Genomic DNA, 26,677 nt, shown 5'->3' with positions numbered 1-26,677 from the left:
ACTACTATAAATAACAATTAGTAAATATAATATATAAATCATTTATGGTATAATGATAACATATTATAAACTATAGGGCTTTATACAAACTGATTTGATTTCACAAGACATGTTCAAGTGAATTTTGAGTTGTTACTCAGTCAAAAACATCAAATTAATAGTATCTGGAAAATTATAGGCAATAACATAATTAATGATGTGGGTAACCCCTTTGCTTATGAAAGAGTCATAGCTATTTCTCATGATATTATATAGTGTCAATGCAATGTTCAGATAGAAAACTAAATTAAGATAAAAAATGTTTTGAAGTAAAAAGATTCAGCATATCCTTTTGTTTCTGGCTAAGAGGGTCTGACTGGTATGAAACTTTGGCACTTACTTTCCGATTGTGTTGGGTAGTATTGTAAGTTGATTGTCATCTACTTTTAGAGTTGTTAATTTTTTCAACAGTCCTAAAACAGAGGAGAAGCTTTATTAATACACAAGAACAGATCTCTGACAGGAAATACAATAAGAAAGAAAAGAATCACTTGTGATGACCATTTATCATGCCAACTGGCTACACTCTGCTTATATAAACTTACAGCTATATTTGTGTGTAGTCTAATCTCGACTTTCCAGTTTTAAAAACTTCACTTGCATCAGTGGGAATTCAGGTTCATCAATGCAGACAAATAAACACAACATAGCGCTCCACAGAAACCGAAGACAGCAACACTACCACATTTCCCTTATCTAGTATACCACAAATGGACCAGATGAAAATTTTTGAGCCAGCTGTGATTTAATATTTAATTAACTCCTAAGATAATAACTAACATCCCTGTTGTGATACAAATTAAAAACAAATCTGAAGTAAGCCTAATATCAACGAATGGGTATTGAAATATTGTGATGCAGCGGTTATAATTATGTACTTGGAAAATTACAACATATGACTTCATACTCTTTGCTACCATAAATCCTTGAGTTGGATCCACAGAAATCACAAAAACTTGCAATTTTAATATACAGAACAGAACTGGCCAAGAATCAAAGTTTCAACTATTTATATTTCACTATCAGATTTACGCCTCCCATACCCTTACTGACTGCTCTATTCCTAGGGTTTTAATGAGTAATAGCCACAGAGTAATTGAAGACAGCTTCCCTTACCCAGCCACGATGTAGCATCAGTCTGGCTTAAATAGCCAAGGCCCAAGGGCAAAGTGTGGTTAATTTTTGTTTTGCATTGGAAATATGCCTATATACTGTAGGTTACTTTTTTTGCAGAAAACTTGTGTTCATGGATAGAGTGGGTTCCATGGTCAAATGTGTTTGGGAAAAGCTAAATTAAACAACATTAAACATATTTCTTTAATGAAGTTTTTCTAAGACATTTTAATATATTAATGTAGCAATGTGACTTTCCAAAGTTATTGCGGAATGCCTGTGAGTGTGCGGCATACCTTGTACAGCTAGTGTTTTGTGAATACGCTTTGAGAAGCATTGCCATGGACCAAGCCCACCCACCTCACATATTCTGCAGATTCCTTAAAGTCATAGAGTAAGTCAGAATAGATCAGAAATAAAAAGCGATTATTGCACTTTAAATTTCAGTATGCTCAGTTACATATTCTGTAGGAGCACTCAGAATCTCTGCTGTAGTGGGGAGAAAGGTTCTCACTGTCAGACTGCTGTGAGAAAATATCTACAAAACATTGGAGCTTAATACATCAACTTGTGCCCTCAGGATACACTGTTGAGCACAGCAGCACCTGGGAAAGAGGACAATTCTCACTGGGGTCATTTATCTCTGAAGTTTGCTCCCCCACTGCCATATTCATCTATGTTTCAAGGGTGACTGAATCACTTCAGCTTCGCTGGTATGTGTGTAAGAAATATCAACCTTGGAAATAGAAAAGAGCTTGTTCATCAACTGTGGCAAGAAAACAGGGGTTGATGGATTAGAGCTAAATTTTTTATGACTTGGTAGCCCTTATCAAGCTACTGCACCTGCCCACCAGTGAAGCTAGAGGAGGTTTGGCGGTCTCAATGTCACCTGACTGGGCCATAGGAGGTTTCGGGTGGGGTCACAGATCACTGTGCAAATACCATGAAACTGAGTTGCTAGGTAGCCTTTAAGAGAATCACAGCACCGAAGTCTGAATGTAGTGGTGAAAACTCTTGAGGCATGTTAGGAACAAAAACCAAAAGGTTGATGCAACAGGGCTTTTTGAAGAATGGAGTGGTGGGTCTGTCACCCCCTGGAAGCTTCTGCAGCTTTACAGGTGGAAGCAAGTTGATTCTCTCTGCTCAGCTCCATGTCTGTGGATTTAAAGGAAGCTTGCTCAGTTGTTGCTCACATATTCCATCCAAGGGAACGCTATTTGGAGAGATTGTGCAACTTCCATAGGAATATGGTTGCTCTTGGTGCAGAAATAGGGCATCAACCTTATCTTTATTGCTCATGATTTCTTCCAGCAGATAATTCCTTTACTGCATTTCTATCCCATATCTGTTTGGACTTTCTTCTACCCCAACAGAAATCAAAGATAGTCTATTCTCTTCCTTCCCTCTATTTGTGTCCTTCCTTAACTCCCTACCTCTTTATTCTATACTCCCAACGAAGGAGTATTGAAGGGAAAGAAAAAATGAGGACTTTTACTATGATCTTTAGCTAGTTATATAAAAATATATAATAAGCAGTTATATATTAAACATTAATATGATTTGTTATAGAAAATAGCTAGTATTTTCATGTTATTTACACACATATAATAGAATTCTGAAAGCCAAATAGCTGTGCGGTCATGAAATTTAAGATTATAATAATTATTATATTATTATAATAGATGCCATGAGCACTTACTTTGTGTCAGGTACTGTTCTAAGCTGTTTTACACATATGAATTCATTTATTGCTGAAAATAACCCCATTATGCAGGTACTACTACTGCTCTACTTAGATGAAGAAACTGAGCACAGAGAAATTAAGTAGCTGGTCTAAGTTCTCAAAACTAGCAAGGTAGAAAATCCAGAATTTGAACACAAGTAACTTGACTACAAAACCTGTGTTCTTAACCACAAAGTGAATAAGATAAAGTATTTTGGAAAGTAAAAATAAATAAGTAAATAAAAATTAAAAAAAATATATCTATACAATTAAAGCTCTATCTAAAAAAGGAAAAGAGCCCCTGTCATAATCCTTGGAACCAGACAAGGAAAGGGACTCAGCACATAGGTTTTGTGGAGTGTATCACTCCATTCAAATACCTCGTAGCTGCAGAAGGACTAAAAGAGATGTGAAGGAAATAAAGATTTTAATTTTAGTTGCTATTTTTCTTAATTGATACTATGAAATTTCCTATCTTTTGTTCTCTTAAATGTTGGTGGTGCATTAATGTCCAAATAAAGAAGATATGCAATTTCCCATCCAATCAGAATCAATGAATTATTTTAGGGCCTTAGCACACAGCTCTCAGTCTCTTATCCCAGATCTTTCTCTTGACCAAGAGGGGAGTTTTTGGAGTAAAGTCAACCCATTCTACATGTATAATCAGGGATTCTGGAAGCTCTGCAGATGCATAAATGTAATTTTCAATGAAAGGTCAACAGGACCCGAAGGTAGAGTCTGAGGCTGAATAAGTTGTTATAACAAAGTTACTTTCCTCATTTGAGAGCCATTCAGACTCTTAGTGACGGTGTTAAATACATAGTACCGCCTATCTATATCCTAGTCTGCTTTATGCCAGCCAAATACCTAATCTTTTAGGTATAACATACCTAACGTTTTCTATCACCCATCCATGCTGTCTTCCCCAAAGCAAAAGGCTAATTTCCTAGTCTGCTTCCTTAAAGGAAGAAATTTTAAACAAATACTTATATCATCTTTTATTTTACTATGGGCCATTTTCATTTCCAGGATTTCTAATTTTTTTTAATAACCACCTATTCTTAGTCATAGTTCTTTTTTTTTGTTTTTTACTAACATATAATGTATTATTAGCCCCACGGGTACAGGTTTGTGAATCGTCAGGCTTATACACTTCACAGCACTCACCATAGCACATACCCTCCCCAATGTCCATAACCCATCGTTCTTGTTTTAGTTTTGTAAGTTATTATTTTTAGGACCATTACGGTAACTTTTGTCTATTTGAGGATCTACATATACTTAAAAATCATTTTTTTTATACTGCGTGATGACTTTGGTTTTCTTTCTGGGTAAATTTTCCCATTTGAGTTTTTTGTTGCTGTTGCAACATTAGTTTTCCTTTGAGATTTCTGTTTGCATGCTCATTTGTGAGGGTGACTATTTTCTCCCTACCTGTGCTCGCCCCTCCCTGTCTGGCAGTTGTGGGGTCGCCTACCGCTGACGCCAGGTTTCTGGAGTCCAGAGCCAGGTCTCAAATTAGCAACACGGCACTCCCATCCCATGTGGGTAGTGCAGATCCGATCCGGTCACAATAGCTGTGACTTGCCACAGTTTTCAGCAGTGAATCTGTATCTGTTCTCATCAGTGTCAGCTCCCCATACTAGTTGTAGATGGTTTCAGGCTCTCTTCACAGAAAAGGAGCTGCGGCCTCAGTTTCCTGTGCATTGGAATTCTCCTGCTATGCTTAAGGTACTCCCCGCCCCCTGCATGAATGGAACTCATAACACCACTGCTGTTGTGGGCTGGAGCCCATCAGGTGTGGGGTCATTGCTCGATTTCCATTCTAGCTCAGGTTCGTGTAGATGTTTATATTCTTAAACATGGCTAAATTATTTTATTTGCTGAATATTTAAGGAACCCTTATTATAAACTAGACACAGTTCTTGGTACTGAGGAGGCAGGAAGGAACAAAAATATGTTCTTCAAATATAAATCATTTTTCTATTCTCATTATGTCTTTGAAGACATACGGAGTGGTGATTGAGGGGGAGTTCAAGGCCTGTAATTTGAGTGGTTATCTTGGCCAGAGAAGGTCATCTCTGTCTTCTTAATGCAAGGATGCACTTTTAACCATTATACTTCCTCACCTTCTATGACATAAAAGAGTATTTCCTAACCTCATCTGATTATAAGTTTCATCAAAGATTTTAATAAAAACAAATCAGAGGTCCCATCACAAATGTACTGAATCAGAATTTTCAGAGAAAGAAACTGGAAATGTGTAAGTGTTCAATAAAGCTCTCAGGTAAGCGCTACAATGGAAGGAGCTGGAAAAATACTGTTATAAACTATGTGGTTACATAAAAAAAATTATCAATTAGAAAGAAAAAAAGCCTAGCCTGTTTTGTTAAAACTAGTATTTTCTATCAGCAATGAAAGAATGATGAAAGTGGAGACAATAAAATATTGAAAAAAATTTGAAATACTGCCTTGTTTTCTTGCTCCCTTTCAATCAGAGTACCTAGGTTGTAACTTAATTTTCAGAGGCTTTAATAAGTTCCAGAATATATGACACATTGAATTCAAAGAGTGTTAAAAACTAATTTCTGAAGTTAAATAATTGGCTGATTACTCTCCTGAGTCCTCTCATAAATAATAGTAAGATGTCCATACAAAAAGATTTGCTCCTTGTTAAATTAGAAGGAGTCTTTAGTTATTTTACTCATATAAAAATTTGTAACAAAAATGGATTGTGTGCTTGACATATATAACACACAAATTCTCTACTGTCATGAATCTTAATAGCATATAAAAGACAATGTATCTGTTTTAATAACAGAATCACAAAGAGATTTTATATTTATTATACATTTTTATGTTATTTCTAGATTACAGCAGTATTATCATAGTATTGAAAATAGCGTATGGCAACACTCTGTGAATAGAAGCTAATTCTATGGTGATAAAAGGAGACATACATAGTTATCAAATTACTCTAAGTCTAAGAAATACACTTTTTACAATAACATTTTACAACTTAAAAAATATGAATTTTAAAAATATGTTAATTTGGTAAGATCATTTTAATGAGAGAGCCTTCTTGAATTTGACAACTAGTGTTACCATTTCATTTCAAAATATTGGTAAAATACTATTATTACATCTTGAATAATGAACTTGATAATTTATTAATATCAGTCAGGCTAACAGTATATTCTCTATATCTACTAATAAACTAGGACTATGACAAAAAAAGCAAATGATATATTTTATATAAACATTCATCACATAATAGAATATTCTCACCTATAGAGTCAGGCAACTGTTGCAACATGTTGGATGACAGTAAGAGGTCCTCAAGGGCTTCACATCCAGAAATGTCCATGTCAACCGTTTCTATTCTGTTTTTTGACATATCCAGGTATACCAACATCTTTAACTTCCCTATAGACTTGATAACATTGCATAAACTCAGGATTAGTTGAGAAACTTTCACAAGACATTTGAAAGTTATAAAAACCACAACACTGTAAAATTAATTTTAAAAGCAACTACAACAAGCATTGGCAAGAACATGGAGAAATTGCAATCCTCATACACTGCTAGCAGGAATTCAAATTGTACAGCCGCTTTGAAAAACAGTTTGCTAGTACCTCTAAACGTTAAGCAGAGAGTTACCATATGACTGAGAAATCCCTCGGCATATCCTCAAGAACATATTTAATGTTCACAAAGAAATGTAAATGTTTGAAGCGGAATTATTCACAACAGCCAAAAAACGGAAACAACCAAAATGCCCATCGATTGGTGAATGGATAAACAGAATGTGGTAGATCTACATGTTTTAATATTATTTTGCAATAAATGCAAATATATGCTACAAAATGGATGAGCTTTGAAAACATAGTGGTGAAAGATGCCAATAGCAAAAACACCTGTTGTGTGATTCTATGTATATGAAATGTCCAGAACAGGCAAATCTATAGAGTAAGAAAGTAGATCAGGGTTGCTGGACATTGTGGGAAAGCGGACATGGAAGTGATTGTCAATGGCTTCAGGGTTTCTTCTGGAGATAATGGAACTGCTCTATAATAAGACTGTGGTGATGGCTAGACAATGTTACTACACTAAAAGCCACTGAACTGTATGTTTTAAATGGGTGAATTATGTGGTATCTCAACACAACAATCTCAAAGCTGCAGAAGAATAAATAAAGATGGATTTCCACCAAAACAACATATGTTGACATGTTGATTCTTACAATTTCAAACGCATAAGAAAGGTTTTAAATCATGATTTGGACTTTATCCTACTAAAGAGATTCAATAATTTGTTCATTCACCAGTTCTTTTTGAGGGTCTACTATGTGTCAGGGCTTGTGTTACACAGGGCTTGTGTTACACATGGAGAACAATCATGAATAAGTCAACTAAGTATGAGAAGAGACTTGTGATACAGACAAAGTCTTTATCCTACGGAGCTCAAAGTAGTGAAGGAAGCTGTCAAATAAACTAAGTATAATACCCTATAATATATAAAAGAAAACAAAGCATGTGGAGAATGCCATGGACACACAGGGCTGTAAAATGCCTGGAAGAAAAATCTTGTCAAGGGGGTGCCTGGGTGGCCTCAGTGGGTTAAAACCTCTGCCTTTGGCTCAGGTCATGATCCCAGCGTCCTGGAATCTAGCCCCACATCGGGCTCTCTGCTCAGCAGGGAGCCTGCTTCCTCCTCTCTCTCTGCCTGCCTCTCTGCCTACTTGTGATCTCTCTGTCAAATAAATAAATAAAATTAAAAAAAAAAAAAGAAAAGAAAAAAGAAAAATCTTGTCAAGAAAAGGAGAACCTGGGGTGCCTGGGTAGCTCAGTCAGTTAAGCCGCTGTCTTTGGCTCAGGTCATGATCCCAGGGTCCTGGCATTGATCCTAAGAACACATCGGGCTCCCTGCTCAGTGGAGAGAGCCTGCTTTTCCCTCTTCCTCTGCCTGCTGCTCACCTACTTGTGTGCGCTCTCTCTCTCTCTCCCTGTCCCCCTTCAAATAACTAATTAACTAAATAAGTAATCTTAAAAAAAAAAAAAAAGAAAGAAAAGAAAGAAAAAAAGGGGAACCTATACCTGGAAGAGAAAACAACATGTAAGTTCACAGCAAATGTGAAAAACCATGGCATGTTTGCTGAAGAGTGGGAAATTGATTTGTAGGACTATAAGAAGCCAGGCATTAAATGTCCTTACATGTTATGTAAGAAGATGTCAATTCTACCGTACAGGCAAGGAAAGCTGTTCAAGGTTTTTACGATGGAGAATGACACAATCAGATTTGTGCTCTAAAATATCAGCATCAGGGAACTGTGGAAGAAAGATTCTTTTGGGGAGTGGCAGAGACCCATCACAAGGATCCGGAAACATGTAGCTGCAGACATGAGAAGGACCTGAACTAAGGCAGCAGAAGTGAGAATGAAAAGGGGATGGGCTCAAGAAAAATTTAGAAATGGGGGCGCCTGGGTGGCTCAGTGGGTTAAGCCGCTGCCTTCGGCTCAGGTCATGATCTCAGGGTCCTGGGATCGAGTCCCGCATCGGGCTCTCTGCTCAGCAGGGAGCCTGCTTCCTCCTCTCTCTCTCTGTCTGCCTCTCTGCCCACTTGTGATCTCTCTCTGTCAGATAAAATAAATAAAATCTTTAAAAAAAAAAAAAAAGAAATGGGGGAAATGGGTGAGCAACCAATTATTGAGGACAGGGAGGAACAAACTCATCTGGTACGGTAACAGGAGTAACAGGGGCTGCTTAGCTGGGACAGGAGTCAGAACAAGATGAAAGTCCTCATTTTCATTTTCTTTCAGGGCATGTTTTGCAAACAAATGCCCTACACATATCCGTGTTCACTGGGTTATCTGTTCATCTAATCTACTGTGTACGCTTTAATATATTGTCTCTAATTATTTGACAATATAAATAAATAAACAAACTTACTACACACACAAGCACGACCTTTGCTAAGCACTTTATATATATTATTTGATTTAAGACTTCGTATCCTTGCTACTCAGAATGTGTTTTGCAGACTGCACCACCTACACGCCTGTCAGGAATGTAGAATCTCATACCTGTTCCAGACCTACTGACTCAGAGTCTGCCCTTCCACACACATTATAGCTTAGTAAATTAAGTAATGGCATACATGTTCCCTGGGAAGCAGAGACAAAGAGAAGCTTATGAGAGAGCGTTCTTAGGATCAATGCCAGGGAAAGACATAGCGGAGAAAGGAAGCACGATTGGCGGATGAAGAAACTGAGATGATGTCTTGAGAAGTCTGCAGCTGGCCCTTTAAGACTCAGGAAATGGGGATTGCCTTGCAGTTGTCCTGAGGAAAGGTGAGGAGCCAGACCTTTATCACTGGTCCTTGGGTGGAAGTCTTAGGGAATAGGAAGGGGTAGGGAAGTTCTCTTCAGCTGGAGGAACTCCTGAGGAGGCTGGAGAGCTGCAAGTAGCATTCCCAGAAGCTTCAGAAATAGAGTCAGTTCTTCATTCCAGGAGGATGATGCATACCAGCATCTATTACAAGTAACTTTCCAAGGTTATCCTATCAATAAGGGGTGGAGCTAAAATTCAAGCTCACGTTTCTCAGATTACAGACTACAAAGTCTGTCGATTATCTTGTCAGTTACTGAACTCTAACTCCCTAAGAAACCCAGCACACATCGCTAGCCCTGCTCCCTCACTCCATGTGGAGGCAGAGAATGTGAGCAGGGTCTTGGAGTAGATGAAGGGTTGCTAAGGTAGGAACTGAGTACTTTGGGTGACGAGGTCAGAGCTCTGAATTCCTCCCATGCCTGGAAATAAGTCACTTGGAAAGATACTGTCACTTTACTTACAGATTTCCACCCTAAGGAGCTATTATGTTACCACGGCTCATTCTTCTCTTCTGGTGAGCAAAAAAAGAATGATGTATGTGTTTGTGTGTGTGTGTTTCTTTTTTGTTGCTTTATCGTGAGAAAATATCTTTACCCCTTGAAAGCTCCTTCATTGTTATCTGCAGTACAACTCAGTATTTTGGTGTAAAATTTCTAAACATCCTTTTTAGAAGCAAAATAACACTTTGGTGTTTATTTTTGAGTCTTTCTAAACCCTCACTTTCCAACACCTTATAAGGACAATAATAAGTCGAAGTCCAATGTCTCAGAGTCCTTGGGGGGATACCGAATCTTGCTCCAACACCCCTTGGCAGAAAGGGGTCTATAACTGAGCAGTAGACAGCAAATGAAAGGAATGCAAGCCATCACAAACAAAAGAAGGTACTGAAGTTTGTTTAAGAACAAACGCAGGTTCAATGGGTTGTTTAGTCACATGTTGACTGATCTTAGAGGGACAGTCAAAAGACAGCTATGTAGAAGACTAATTTTTCATCATCATCTACTTGCTTCTCTGATTTATGAAAAACAGAGTAGCAAAATGATAGCTCAGGCCTCCAAAAGTATTTTGCAAGTAATTTAATATATTATGATACATGAAGTAATAACAAGATAAACTTGCTTTTTTCCCCTGTGTCTTGTGACACTAAATATTTAGGAATGATCATTCTGTGAAACTGATACACACGGGATAGCTAAAGCTTGCATTCAAGATTAGCTTTTCAAGGACATGTGTTTCTAGGTACTTGCATAGCAACTATTTGCCAGCATAGACATTCAGAAAACTATGCCTCTTTATGGCAAGGAGGTGGGGATATTCCCACAAGGAACAGAGCAAAATATGAAACTCAAGTGTACTAACTAATATGAGAAATCTACTTTTCAGTGGGTTAAAGCCTCTGCCTTCAGCTCTGGTCATGATCCCAGGATCCTGGGATCGAGCCCCGTATCGGGCTTTCTGCTCAGTGGGGAGCCTGCTTCCCCCTCTCTCTCTACCTGCCTCTCTGCCTACTTGTGATCTCTGTCTGTCAAATAAATAAATAAAGTCTTAAAAAAAATAAAATGAGAAATCTACCTTTAAAGTTCTGTATAAGGAAAATCTACTCTTGAAACAGACAAGTTAGGCAGCACTATCTGTTTCATGGACAGTTTGATCACCACTTTTCCATTTAGATAATAAGCTTACTAAAGAATTTGAGGTCTGAGCTGACTTTCAAGGTTGGATTTTGGGAATGTCATGACTATGAAAAGTAAGATGAATGTAATTCCCATTTTGCCTTCCGTTGATTCTAGAGCAGTGGCATTCTGGAACATCATATTGAACAACAGCTTCTGGTTCTGGTTTGAATTATCATCATCTATCCATAACATGGGGATGGTAATAAACCCTAATTTATAGGCTCATTATGAGGATTCAGTGAATAAATATTTGTAAAACACCTAGCATTTATCATGAGCTAGGCATTATCTAGGTGTTTTTGAATTAATAAATATGTCAAAGAGGCAGGTATAGACTTTTCCAACTAGACATACATTTTGATCTTTGGTCTCTGCATAGGGAATCGATAAGTGTCTTACCTGTATTGCCCCAGGATCTGTACATGCCTTGAATATGGCACAAATCAGACTCTACTATGTGTAGTGGAATCTATATCTATCTTTCCTGTTATGTGTGAGCTCCTCAAATAAATATATTCAAGCTCATTGATTATATTACCTTTGTAACCCTTTGTAACTAAACATTAGCTTAGTTTCTGGTTCATAGAGGTGTATTTATAAATAGTTTTTAAATAAATCAATATATAAGGGATGTGCATGCTTTTTTGTTTTGTATCTATGATGACAGTATGAATGTATTCTTTTGATAAGAGAAGAAAGCATTTTCTTCCTTAATCTTTTGCCAGATTTTCTCCTTTATGTGGCTTCATGCTTGTTCAAAAAAGAAAAACCTCTTGTTCTAGTTGCTTTTGCAATCATTTTAAGGAATTTTTAATGTCGAGTCAAAAGAAGAATTAAACTGGCTTTGACAACACTCATCTAAATCTCAGTGGCTGAAGAGTTATTAAAAATCCAGCTGCCCTGTCTGCTTAGCCCAATGCAAGGGATTTGGAATTGGCTATTACCAACAGGAACACTGTGGCTGATGTGTGTGCGTGTATGTACATGCTTATTTGAGTGTATATTATGAGTGGCAAGAGGCAGTATTTCATGCAGCCATTCTTTCTCTAAATGGAAAAGGCAGGAACGTTCACACTCAATGAGCTGACTGGTAAACCTTCTACTTGGGAGGTATTACTGTCTATTAGATTGTCTATTAGTTGAAAAAAATGGACTCTAGTTTAATGGTCTATTTTTAACTTTTTGTAATTTGTCATATACCATTTTCAAAAATTTAAATGTATTCTATTGGAAATCACCCAAACTGAGAGAAAGATTTTTATTTTGTGGCAGAGCACTAACAATATGAGCAGAAACAATTATCTAGTTACCTATAGGACTATGTTTGATTTTGTAAAAATAAGACTTGGATTTTATATGTAGCATTTTCTTTTCCCATATATAGCAATATAAATTTCTCAGCTTTTAAAACTCAGTATGTGGAGAGATGAATAATGGAATCCTGCGAGAACAAGAAAAATCTTTCATACATTATATATATCTACATCACTCACAGAAGGTATGTGGGGAAAAAAAAACCAACAAAAAAAAACCCCAACTAATGAAAAACACTTGGTGACCAATAAATGTTTAACATTGAAAGGCAAACACTGAGATTTATAAATGAAGATTATTATTAATTATAACTAATACATAACATAGATTCTAGACAACATGTCATAATAAAAACTTACATACCCCAGGTAGCACTTGTAATGCATTATTATCCATCCATAACTCTCTTAAATTTTGTATTTGATCCAGAACTTCAGGCTAGGAGAGAGATAGGGAGAAAGAGAACAAAATTAGTCTTTTCTTAGCACAATATAAGTGTCATTTCTTGAATCTGGAAACTTTATTTGGGAATCTAATATTAATCCTCCAAGCAGTCCTAAATTTAACAGACCTCCATCAAAACTGGTAGTCCCTGAGGTAGTCAGCCTAGAGCTGATCTGGAAACAATCAGAACAACAATCTGGAGGGAGACAAACCATAAGAGACTCTTAATCTCATGAAACAAACAGGTTTGCTAGGGGGAGTTGGGTATGGGTAGGGTGGTTGGGTTATGGACCTTGGGGAGGGTATGTACTATGGTGAGTGCAGTGAAGTTTGTAAGCCTGATGATTCACAGACCTGTACCCCTGGAGCAAATAATACATTTTATGTTAATAAAAATAATGGATAAAAATTTTTTTAAAAAATCGATTACTCTTTCTTAATACCCTATAATTATCATTTAGAGCATTTATTATAACCTAATTACTCAGTGTATTTGTCTTCGTTAGAATATAAGCTTTTGAAGGTCAGAGCAATGTTTGTTTTTTAATTACTATTCCTCATCCCCATTGTTTACTATGGTACTTAGCATGCAGTTTTTATTATGTGTGTGTAGTAGAACCCTACACACATACTCCGCATAGGGATTACGTTACCATGAAATGATGACAGTACAAATTAGACCCATTCATTTCTTATCCCTCATTTACTCGGCAAATTATTATTGGTTGAATACTGGGGATGTCTCATATGTGAAAGACACAAGGCAGGATCCACAATTTTCAAATCTGGTTCCTGCCTTAAGGTAGCTGATGATATAATCAAGGAGACAAATACATATAAATAACTGAAACAGAAGGTAGCATATGGGAGAATAGAATAATGTAGAGAAGTTCAAAGAAAGGAGAGAGAGAATATGATCTAGGTATAACACACAGGGCATAATGAAAAATTCTAAGTCCCTAGATTGAAGTTGTCTCTAAATTTCAGCAAAATATATAGAGAGGATAAAGGAAACCATTGCTACCAGCATCACCTCTTGATTTGTGATGAACTTTTTATGATTTCTCTCCAAAAATTTTCTCATTAGGCTCCTTCAGGCCACCTGTGTCCCTTGAAGTTCATTCCTTTTTGTCACTTCAGGGAAGGGAGAATGCCTAAGCTAATTAGTGCATTGTATTCAGTTGGCCCCAGGGGTTGGCTCAAGGATGGGAACAGGATCCATTCAGAGCAGATAAGAATCAATGTTTCTTTCACTGAGACTTCAGGGGCAGAGACTTTTGTTCTTTTCTGCAGGATTAGAAACTGGAAGGGTACAGTCCTGGAAGCTTTGGGCATGAAAAGCAGGGAAAAGCCTGTTTGAGTTAAAAGATCCTGATAACATATTAGGCTGAAATTAAGCCACACCTAAAGTCAGGTGTTTTGTCTCTTTCAACTGAAAAAAAAAAAAAAATTATCACTGAAAAAAGATACAACCATAGTCCAATAATATTTGAGACCTAGTTAGGAAAACCAGTGTATTTAATAGGATAATAGTGGAAAAGAATGGAATTATTCCTAAGTTATGATGAGAATATTGGTAATTGTCAGTTAGCAGAAGTTATATGCACACATCTTTGACACTTTAGGAAGGCTTCAGAGACTGCCAGGACTACTTTGGAGAGAGTCTCTGATGCCCTTAGACTGCAATTGCAATGGAATATGTTACTATTCTTTGGAGAAATTTCAGCTCTAACAAGGATGAAAGGATAAGGAAGGTGTGATGTATATATATACAATTGAATATTACAAAGACATCGAAAAATTGAGACCTTGCCATTTGCAATGATGCGGATGGAACTAGATAGTATTATGCTAAGCAAAATAAGTTAATCAGAGAAAGACAATTTTCATATGATCCCCCTGATATTGTAGAGTTTAAGAAACAAGGTAGAGGATCATAGGGGAAGAGAGGAAAAAATGAAACAAGATGGAACCAGAGAAAGAGACTCTTAATCATAGGAAACAAACTGAGGGTTGTTGGGGGGCCACATGGAGGGATTGGGTACCTGGGTGATGGACATAGGGGAAGATAAATATTGTAATGAGCACTGGGTATTATATAAGACTGATGAATCAGACCTGTACACCTGAAACAAATAATACATCATATGTTAATTAACTGAATTTAAATTTTAAAAAGTTAAAAAAAAGTCTCTCAATAAACAGAAAAAAAACCCAACAAGATCAAAATCTAAAGTTAGAGCATGGCATTCAGCTATAGACTCAGAGGCATGTGTGAATAAGTGTGGGAGATTTTTTTGTGTAGGAAAATATTCTTTTACTTAGATGAACTACTCTACCTGTATGTTAAGCTGGGCAAGAATGGAAAACAAATCAAGGACGAAGCCCACTTTGATGTGCAGAGGCTTTGAGGCAGAGGGCTGGCTAGGAACAGTCGGGCTAGTTGGGAAATATCAGTCACATGGTGCAGATTTCCCTAAGCCTACATATCATGCAGACTTTAGAAAAAGAGTTTCATACTGTAACTTCAGTAGATCCTTATGCTTGTAATAAGATGGACATTAATTTATAAATGTTGAACAAAGAGCGTTAAGATAACCTCGATTGTGCTGTGGTAACAAATTAATCCTGAAATCTCAGTGGCTTGATGCCACATGGCTTACTTTCCACTCCCATTACATGTCCATTGTCCTGGGTTTCTGCCCCCAGAGCACTGTGTTGCCACCATCTCAAGACTTCCAGAAGAGTCAAAGCAGAGAAGAGAGTATAGAAAACCAGCCACTGCAATTGCAATGGAATATGTTACTATTTTCTTTAAGAAAAGACCTCAGACTGGAAGTGACCCATATCATCTCTGCTTAGAGTCCCATGTCTAGAACTGTTTATAAGGCTGCAAACTAAGTTCAAGAAAGGTTGTGAAGTATAAGAGAAATTCATGGAATATTTGGTGAACATTACTGTCAATGTTACACAGTGACATCATTAAAAAAAAAAAAAAAAGACCAGAATGGATACAAAGTACTTTAATAATTTAGTTATCCTTTTATTCAGTAAATACTTACTAAATATCTCCTCAGTTCCATGCATAACACTAGACTCATAATGCCCTCTGCTCTCAAGAAACTCATGTTCTATTTCTAAGGCAAACACAGAAAAAGTAAATACATCTTATTATGGAAATATAAAGAAAGGGGGACCTACATACTGTAGTAATGAGGAAGCCACATAAGTATTCATGGTGCCACATACATATTCATGAGAAGGGGTTGGTGAGTAGAGCAGAGAGGACAGGAAGCACATTTTAACAGAGGTGAGAAACAGCATGATGAATGAATGGCAACAGGCAGTTTGTTCTACTGAGTGTTAAGTTTGGAATAGAATGAATAGCAGAAAATGAGGCTAACAAAAGAGGGTGGGGTCTATGAAGTCCTTATATTTTGTAAAGGAGCTAGAACTTTATTTTACAGGTAAAAGAACATCACTATGCTATTTTTAATAGGAAGTGATTGTGGCAGATTGGTGTTTTATGTATATCTGTCCTGGTGGGAAAAAGAAAAGAAAAAAAACAACTGGGAAACTTAATGGGGCTAGTAATGAAAGAGATAATGAGTAATAAAGAGAAGAAGTCGAACTAAGGAAACAGAAGATGAAAACAGTAGGACTTTGTGCTTTGATATAGGGGTGAAAGTGGGGGTCATAGGTGTCCCCCAATTTCCCAGCACCTGTGGTGCCGCCAATGGAGATGCAGGATATTGAGATAGAAACCGATATATGGGAGAGACTGAATTCAGTTTTGACCATGATTTAGCTTTAGGTCCCTATGGGACACTGATGAAGACGTCCAGGAATTGGTTAACTATTAAAATCTGAAGCTAAGGGAATAGGTCCCAGCTGAGGATACAACTTAGGCATCTTTTGGGAGTCGAAACACATGAGGACAAGTTTCCTATGGGGGAATGGGGAGGAATCAGAGGTGCTGAGGGAGGAACCCTGGGGAACACTAACGTTTGAGAGCTAAAAACAGGAAGAGCAAACTCAGAAGGCAAGAAGGAATAGAGTCTAGGAGAGTAAGGGGTTACTAAATCCAATGAATAGTGTTGTATTAAGAATAAGGAAGTGTATAAGAGCATCATTTACAGCAGAGGCGTCCAGTGAATTAAGAGACTGAAGATGCCCACTCAATTTTGGAAATAGCAATATACTGATAACCTTAGCGATAGAAATCGAGGGACTAGGATGAAATCAAGGAAGTCAAGCTGATAAGAAGACACTAGCAAAGAGAGCCAGATGAAAGACAGATAAAGCGCTATAAAATTAATGGAGTAAATTCTAAGAGGTGACAAATAAGATGAAGTTGATAACACAGGAAAAGGAGCAGGCCTTGAACAGAAGTAGGACACCTCTTTCACTGAGACTTAAGGGAAGATGTTAAGGATGATTGTAGGTGAGCTTGATGGGGGGAAGAGAAGAAGAAGAGAGAGGGCAGGTCTGAAAGTCTCAATGTTTCTTGATGAAGTAGAGAGGAAGGTAATCTGTTGAGCAGGAGAGGTCAAGACTTTTGTATAGATAGAGCACTTGGGGAGAATGGTGCATACTAGTGTAGTTTGAGGGGACTCAAAGAGCAAGTTAAGGGCAATCAAAAGAGCTCTATCAATGGTAATTATTTAAAGTTTTTGGGTAATTATTTAAAGTTTTTGGAAAAAACAGAAGAAGCAAGAGATTTCAGGTTTGCATGAGGTCAGTGAGGAGTGTAGTAGAAGAAAGGATTGAGAGAAGTAGGAGTATGAAAAATTCTGAGAGCAGAATTTAAGAGTTTAAGATTTCAAGATTTCTGGAGTGGTTCCAGGCAATGCCAGGCTTGAAGTTCTGGGCAGTATGAAATGTTGGTGTGTGGCCAGGGGAGGATGCTGTGGAAACAAAAGGCCTTGTGTGGTCTCTAAAAATTTGGGTTGGCTCTCATGCACTGTATAATGTGCTCCCTTGGCTGTGTCAGAGAAGGTGGCAGATAAAGCTGACCAATTATACCTGTAAAATAGCTCTCACAGTGGGTTCTACTGGGAATCCTAGACATCTATGACTACTTGAAAGGGATAACTAATGCTAACCTCTATATCTACTTTATTTCAAAGGTTCTCATTTAATTTGTTTAATAACACCATAAGGTAGTAATAGTCCTACTTTAATGGTGAAGAATCTGATAATAATTTCCTGGGGGAAATGAGAATGATTTTATGAGGGTTGCATAACTACAGCTGGGATAGTTCCTCAGGTCTTCTGGCTCCAAAGATGACATCATGTTACAGCTTAAAACTGAAATTCTGAAATAACGAAGAACGCTGGTGATCACAGATGCCCAATAAAGAAAGTAAAGCATATGCTAGATTAAAAAAAAAAGATAATATTTTTATTACTGGATGTTATAATAAAATGTGCCACAGAAGAAATTTCAGTCAGTTCCTAATAATAGCAGAGAGAAAATAAATTTATTAGATCAATACATGACCTTGCTGAAACAAAATCCATAACGTGAAGATGATGAAATGGCATTCAATAAACAATAAACAATCAATAAACAATCGTAAGTGGATTCTTGAACTGAACTAAATGACTTACACCACCCAACCTTATACATAAACTGTCCTTTTTCATACTACAGATCTGCCTAGATTGATAATGGGGTTACATCCTTATAAACCCATCATAATTTGAAAATATATTTCAAAAATGCATTTAAAGCACCTAATCTATTGAGAATCACAGCTTAGCCTAGCCTACCTTAAACATGCTCAGAACACTTACATTAGCCTACAGTTGGGCAAAGCCATCTAACACAAAGCCTATTTTATAATAAAGTGCTAAATGTCTCTATTGAATACCATATTGAAAGCAAGACACAGAATGGTTGTAAATGTATCAGGTTGTTTACCCCGGTGATCCCCTCAGTGACTGGGAGCTGCGGGTCACTGTCACTGCCCAGCATGGCAAGGGATCATCCCCCTGCATATTGCTAGTGGTATGATCAAAATTCAAAATCTCAAGTTTAGTTTCTACTGAATGTGTACCATTTTTGTACTGTTATGAAGTTGAAAAATTGTATGTTGAAACTTTGTAGGTCAGGGACCATCTGTAATTAATTTCATAGCAATGTCAATTTTTTCCATTAAAAATGAATGGATTTACTCAAAATAGCTTCGGGTATTCAAATCTGGTGAAAGTGTGTGAGCTGGGCACTCATATAAAGTGCTTTGAGGATTACAGATTAGCATATACTTCTAAGGAAAACATTTTCAAATATGTTTTTAAGTCTCAAAAATATTCATATTTGCTTTCAGGCAACTATCCTTATTGAGATACTCTGAAATATAGAAAAATATTATGGTAGAAAAATTTCACTGCAAGAAGTTGGTCACATTCTAAGTAAACAATAGCCTAAGGGAACAGATAAGCAAATTATGATAAAATCATATGCTGGTATAGAACACAACAATAAAAGTGAATAATCTATATTTTTAAGTATGCTGATGGATAAATCTTGCAGACACATTGAATAAAATAGGTATAAAAATTCATATAGCACAAACTGATTTCTATAAATTACAAAATAGTGATATGTATATATATATGTGAGTGTGTATATACATGCAGTTAAAATAGGAATATACGGATTAGAAGCACATCAAATTCAAAGTTGTGATTGTGCTGTGATGGGAACAAGATTAGGACGGACAGCATAAAAGACTTCCATTTGATCTACAGTGTTTTATTTATTTCAAAAAAAGATTAAACTCAAATATAAAAAGTAGTTAATGTATTCATTTTGTTTAGTAGGAGTTTGATATATTTCTTTAAAATTGTATATTTTATAGCCTTATATAATATGCATTTTAAAATATAAATACTTATAAATGGAGAAATATTTATATATTTTACAAAAATATCCTTTAAAAATTTTTTTTCCCTCTCTTCCTCCATGATCCTCTGTTTTGTTTCTTAAAATCCACATATCAATGAGATCCTATGGAAATTATCTTTCTCTGATCAACTTATTTTGCTTAGCAGGTATACCTTTATATGTTTTCACTTTTTTTAAAAGTTAGAAAAATATCAGAAGAAACTATATAAAAATGTTAATTTAAAAAATATCAATGGTGGGCTTATGAATAACTACATTTTCCTTCTTCACATTTTTTCTATAATTTCCAAATTTTCTATAGCATACAAATACCACATTTAAATAACAAAAAATATTAGAGAACATTTTAGTCTTCCACATTTATACTCATCTAAACCACTTTAGAAGTATTTTTGAAGTGACCTTAATTTGATTAGTTAAAATGAGCTAAGAAAATGATTATATCAGATTAACATAAATGGAACATATATTTTGCATGACTGCAACAAATTGCAATAACTCCTGTCATGTATACACAATTTTAGGCTGTTGCATGTGTTACTTTTATTCCACTAATTTGCATAATAGTTTGACTGTACTTAAACATCTATTAATATTTTTCTTCTGAGAGGTTAAGAGAAATATAAACTGAAAAGTATAACATTTGTCACTTATCTAATTTTGTCAAAATTAAATTAAGAAACTTCAAAATTTTAAATTTTAGAAAAAGACTTTAGGGGGTCCCTGGTTGGCTGGGTCTGTTGGGCATCTGACTCTTGATCTCAACTCAGGTCTTGATCTCAGGGTCATGAGTTCAAGCCCAACACTGGGCTCCACACTGAGCGTGGAGCCTACTTAAAAACAAATTAAAATAAACTAAATTTAAATTTTAAAATTTAAATTTTAACTGTCTTAATGTTGATGAGATGATCTGGTGATATAATAATAACTTGTTATGCCAGCCACTGTGCAGAACTCGAAGGCAGTAGGATAGAATCTGTTTCAAAATGCAGATAAATAAAAGGTTTTTTCTCAAATCAACCAATGTAAAATACCAAATGCAATTCTGAAAAATTATATTTTCTAACCATAGTGATGTAATTATTATATTTCATTGACATATTTCAGTTACTACATTTTTTCTTAATTTTGAGATCATTGCTTAAAATTACTATTTTTTTATGTTTGCCTTCTTTGATAATCTTTAGAGTTTGCAATTTGCCAAGAAACCAGGATGACATTCTGAGAAACTTTCTCCCATTTCTCTTTACATTTTTTATTTAATAATACGCTTGGTGTACTACAGCCCTTTAGCTCTCATAACTGGGAAAATTTCCATTCATGCATTTCATAGTGCACAGCTGAAACCCTTTCTGATACACAAAATTGGATGATTAAAATTGTTCTGCTCTAATGACGAGCCTGCTTGTTCATTCTCTCAATTGTTCTGTCCTACATGCCTTGAGACCGTTTAACTTCTTTAGTTAATTTCTTGGGAGATGAAAAGTTTAGCTCCACAGGGTCAAAGGTTATTTCCACTTTATGTTAGTTTATGTTTCCCAATTTTATTTCAGATGTCATTCCACTAAAATGTTCATGTTTTAAAGCTTTATTTTTAATTTAATTACTGCAATCAGTTAACATTTAAGAAAGTATATTTATATTCTAGGAATTATCAAATGAATAAATAAACAGGTATTCTTAACAATTAATAATAGGATGCACTGCTGAGAAAATGTGATTAATTTATAATTAATTGAAACACTTTCAGCCATAAAGTTTAATGAATATTTTAATATGAATATGAATGTAATATATTCCATTTAAATACTCAGATGAGTATATTGATGGCACACAGGAAGAAAATCTACAGATGACCTTATGTTGAGAGGGAGAGACAATATATGAAATGATTGAATTAGTGTTCAAAATGATCTGAAAATGTTAGAAGACTGGATAGCTCTAATCATGTGAGGTTTAATAGGGACAAATATAAAATCCTGCCATATGTCTCCCAGACCAATTATACATATGTAAATTAGAAGCAGAAGTAAATGTGAAGAAAATTGTGGATTTAAGTCAAGAGTAAGCTCAGTGTTGACTAGTTCATTTCTTTATAGGTACATTCATTTAGTCAAGAAATACTACCTGCCCCATGCGAAGACACTACAATGATCTCTGGGAATATGACTCAGAATGTGGAGGGCTGTTCCAAGATCGTTTCTGTCAGTATCCTGCTCCATATATAACCATTAGTCCACAGAAGGACTACAATATTCTGTTCCCCTCTCGGTGTCCCAAGTGTAAAGGTATCTTCAACAAAGCAGAGCGTATTCGGAATAAGCCATAGGAGAAATGGCAGAAATGATACAAACTGTTTAGACTGGAGAACAGAAGATGTCAGCATAAAAGATGCCCATCTGAGTATCTGAGGGGTGTTGTACAGAAAGGAGCTGGATTTCTCCTATCTTTATCCCCATTTCAGAATTAGAATCAGTGAGGAAAGTGGCAGGAAGGTAGATGTAAGTCAGCATCAAAAAAGGAGTGAATTTTTCTCTCTAATTAGATCTAAAATGAAATAATCTAATTTCCAGAAGGAGAGAGTGACTCTTCTAACAGATGACCAAATAGCTCCCTAAGAAGATAAAATTACTAAGAACAAAACAATAACAACAACAAAAGCTAACTTCTTTTGGTCACTTACTAAAACAAAGCACTTTTCAAGGTGCCTTTACTAAATTATTCTTACTGAATCTTGACACCTATTCAATGAAGTAAGCATGATTATTGGACAAGTAGTAAGCAGGGTGATTCAGAGCACGGTTTCAGGAGCTAGACAGAGTTCAGCTCAGGGTTTTGTTGACTATGTGCTATAAAATCATCGTTTGGGTTCCTTGTCTGTAATAGGTGAATGACAGTGGCTCACTAATGAGGATTAACTGTATTCAAGTATTTAAATGCTTAGAACACTGACAGGTTTTAAGTGCTTGTGCTCAATGCTCAATGAATATTAGCTATTATCCCTACCTTACAGACCAGGGGATTTAGGCATAAAGAAGAAAATCACTGTGCCCAAAATTTTATGACTAATATATACAGGGAAGGCAAGAGCCTCATCTTGAAGGTTTGTTAGATGATGAATAAAGATAAAAAGGTGTATCCCAGAGAATAATGCTAAGTGGTTCATACCTAGCATGGTGCTACTTGGGCAAGGCAACTTTAAGATGAAAGTGCCAAAGGAAGAGATCAGATGCTCAAGAGAGACTTTAATTCATTCAACACATGTATTCCATCAGTATTTATTAAGCATCTATTTTGTACCAGGCACTGGAGAAACAGCAGTGAACAAAACAAGCCCTCACAGAGATTACATTCTGGTGTTGCGTATTTCCTGGGGTGAACCCCGTAACATGTTAACAATTAGGTAAGGGAAGCAATTTTGATTGCACGATTTCTGTTTTAATGTACTATCCACTCCTGCACAGATTATAAGGTTGGATGATTTTGTCTGAATCTAAATTTGAGAGGGAAAATTGTGTAACACATACACACTTATCTCATAATTCAAACCGGTCTTCTTTCTAGCCTTCTCCAAAAAATGACATCCCCTTCCTTCCTCTACCCGGTCTCTACACTGCAAACACTATGTCCACTCTTGCTTGAAACAAAGTTTTCCCGCTATCCAAAGGATATAAATTCCAGATGCCTTTACCATATGATACAAAACAACTCTCACGGGACCCTTTTCTTTCCCTACACCCTCATTCACACTTGAGCCTCAAGGAAAACCTAACCCTGCAGTTCCTAAAGGTATCATGCTTTATCTTGCAATCAGGTCTTGGCAAATGTTGTTCTCTAAGCCTGCTGATCTGATCATTGATTGAATTAGGTATCCTTCCTTCCGTGTAGGGACTCCTTCTAGAGCATGTTCTATATTTTACTGTGAGCTCCTTGAAGCAGGGACTGAATCTTGTTTACCTTTGTATCTCCAGCTCTTTCCAAAATAATATGCTAGTGCTTTACACATTTCATCTGAATTGAACAACATCACCAATCCTCATGCAGAACCAATCTCTTTCTCTACTTCATTTCAGTAACTCACTCCCAAAACCCTGCTGAAGCTGTCATCACAATTATCTGTACCAACTCTGAAATCTCAATTGCAACTATACCCCTGATGACCCCCAGTGCCTAAACTTACAGTCTCTTATGTCAGTACCCTAGAACTCCCTGGAGCAGCTCCTGGTATGACCGATCTGCTGTGTCTACCTTCATTCATCTATCTTTCCTTCATTACTAAGCTGAGAGTCATGATTAACACTCCACCATTATAAATAGTTTCTTGCAAATATCACTTGGCAAATTTGTCCTCTTTCCTTTTGCCACATTCACCCAACCAAACTTAACCTGGGGTGAAGCCAACTTTCTGCCTTTTCTGCTACTGCACTGAGCTTTGTTTGGAAGAAATCACAAGCTGGCTGATTGTCTCACTTTAAATTCATGACAAATACCTGAAACGGGGACAGAATACTGCCAGACAACCATATTACTTTTCCTTGAGAAGTTGCTTTTCAACTGAGACTATTTCAGAGCTCTTCAATATTGTCAAAGATTGTATCCTCCTTTAACCCCAGTTCATAGCTTACCTTATTGTTCACTGAAACAAACAAGCAAGCAAGCAGAGGAGGATTTGGTTCAAAGGTAATGAAGCTTAAACTTCAAGGCTCTCCCATGCATGTTGAGGCAAATTTGTAAAGGAATATATTGTAGAGACAATTGCTTAAGATTGCTCTGGTTTGCCACACAGACTTTCCCTCCATCATACTTCTTTGTGTATAGTGGGGCACATTTGAGATCTGGCTTATTTGAAATTGAGTTGGGGATACAATTTGGATTTAGCTCAATATGTTTATGTGTTTTGCAGTCACCTCTGTGGTTCTCTGGCCCTTTCAAAGGCATAGTCCCTTCCTGCTCATTTGAGCTCTAGATCACATCTCTCCCATTTCTTCTTATCTTTGCAGGGATCCAAGCCTGGACTTATCCCCTTTCCCACACACGTCAGTCTCTGTCTCCACTGGGCCATACAAACATGCTTCAGTTTCTCTGATCGTTTAAAAAAAAATACTATTTTCATTGCCTCTCCAACCTCTTCCAGTTACTTTCCAACTTGTTGCTCTTCTTCACAGAGCACCTTTAATTTTTTTTAAAGATTTTATTTATTTAATTAGAGAGAGAGAGATAGCAAGAGAGAGCATGAGCAGCAGGGAGAGGGAGAATCAGGCTCCCTGCTGAACAGGGAGCTCAACATGGAATTCAGTGGGGCTCGATCTCAGATCCTGGGATCAGGACCTGAGCTAAAGGTAGGTGCTTAACTGAGCCACTCAGGTGCCCTAACAGAGAGACTTTAGAAAAAGTTTGGTCTCTCTTTGCCTTTGCCCCCTTATCTCCCATTCACCCTTCAGGCCAATCTGAGGTAACTGAAAACTGCTCTTGTGAAAGTCATCATGACCTCTACTTCGGAACTGGGGTCCCTAAAATATGGCTACATAAGTCAGACTTAGTACTTAGTTGTTAAAGTCAGATGATATAGGACAAATAGCAAACCAGGGAAGAAAAATAATATTAAATGTACAAATGGAGCTCAAATGACTAAAGGAAATTTTATAGTTATAATTATTTTCAAGGCAGAATAAAACCTGCAACTGCTAATGCAATTTCAAATTCTAGAATCTTTAGGTGACATATAGGTGTTCTTAAATCAAATTATAATTACAGTAAATTGTTATACCTATTTTCCACGATATGCCTATTTTCTCTATGTCTTATTAATGTTTGAAGTGTTGACAATACATCCATACATTTTAGTTACAACATATTCCATAATTTACACATTTTTATGAGCTCATCTCTGAAAATACCTAGAGCTATTTTTATTTCTTTTGTATCAGATAGGTATCTTTCCAATATAGATATTTCACTGAATGAAAAACAAATCTGAGTTACTATAATTTATTTACCACCTTTGGCCAATCCCCTGATATGAATTAACTTACAACAGTGAGAATTTTTAAAAATATTTATTTATTTTGCAGAGAAAGTACATTTGAGTGGCAGGGGGAGAGGCAGAGGGAGAGGGAGAGAGAATTTCAAGCAGACTCTGTGCTGAGCACAGAGCATAACGTGCGGCTCAATCTCATGACCCTAAGATCACTACCTCAGCCAAAACCAAAAGTGGGATGCCTACCTGACTGCGCCACCCAGGTGCCCCACAGTGAGAAATGTTGTTAATGAAGCTGCTAAACTGTACGTAACAATCTATTATAGCATTACTCTTATTTTCTGTAGATACTGGAAAACTTCTTTTTGTCTTGGTTCTTCATGATATCATTACTGGATTTTACCTAAATTTAGTGAATGTTAGTTTATCTGGCAAACCCCAAACCTGAAAATTCTTTAAACTTTCAGTTCTACACTCGCTACTGTAAGCTTCTGGAGCAGGTCTTGAATCTTTGAATCCCTAACACTTAGCAGGGTGCCTGTTGCAAAATAGTCCACCAATGACCCTTGAATGCCACAAGGCTGTACTGCAAAACCGAAATACCTTCTTAATCTAAGACTACTTCTATTCAGAGTGTTTTCAGTGAAAATCGGTAATCAAAATCTGGTATAAATGATAATTATTAGTTCTCCATAAACTGTAGAATGACCAATTCCTTGAACAGAAAATAACAAATTGCTACTAATCTGCTGAACAGTAAGAGTTGTAGCAAATAAGAATCTGAACTGTCAAGTGTGTATGCATTATCTTTTACTGCTTGGAAGTCCATAAATGATAAGGAAGATCATTATGTTTTATGCCAGTGTCTTAAATTTGTTCCGTGGAAGTGAAGACCTGTATTAAAACCTGTAAATCTTTCCACAGGAAGACCATTTCATTGTGTTTTGTAGTGAGAGTCGTGCATTAGAGGCAGACAAGAAAGGAGTGAAGAGAAGACCCATTCATATTTGGGTTCCAAAACCATTCTGTCTTCAATTTATAACAGTTACAAAGTTCTGAAACTGAGTTGTAACCATTGTATCCTTACCA

At 36.5% G+C, this 26,677-nt stretch overlaps 1 protein-coding gene across 4 annotated transcripts in view; it reads right to left on the bottom strand.

Annotated features, from left to right (window-relative positions):
• The window catches only part of LRRC7 (leucine rich repeat containing 7), a 562,518-nt gene that overhangs the window by 131,482 nt on the left and 404,359 nt on the right, over positions 1-26,677 (bottom strand). For all 4 annotated transcript variants that reach the window (XM_044238453.1, XM_044238449.1, XM_044238451.1 and 1 more), the window contains exons 9-11: positions 12,618-12,692; positions 6,164-6,308; positions 380-452 (exon numbers count right to left, since the gene is read on the bottom strand). In XM_044238453.1, coding sequence (XP_044094388.1) covers positions 380-452; positions 6,164-6,308; positions 12,618-12,692 — 293 coding nt within the window. The remainder of the gene's footprint in view (positions 1-379; positions 453-6,163; positions 6,309-12,617; positions 12,693-26,677) is intronic.

The sequence above is a fragment of the Neovison vison genome, chromosome 2 (genome assembly GCF_020171115.1).
Source record: "Neovison vison isolate M4711 chromosome 2, ASM_NN_V1, whole genome shotgun sequence".
NCBI lineage: Eukaryota > Metazoa > Chordata > Mammalia > Carnivora > Mustelidae > Neogale > Neogale vison.
Note: the sequence above shows the minus strand (reverse complement) of the source record. Positions and strands in the feature narration are given on the sequence as shown.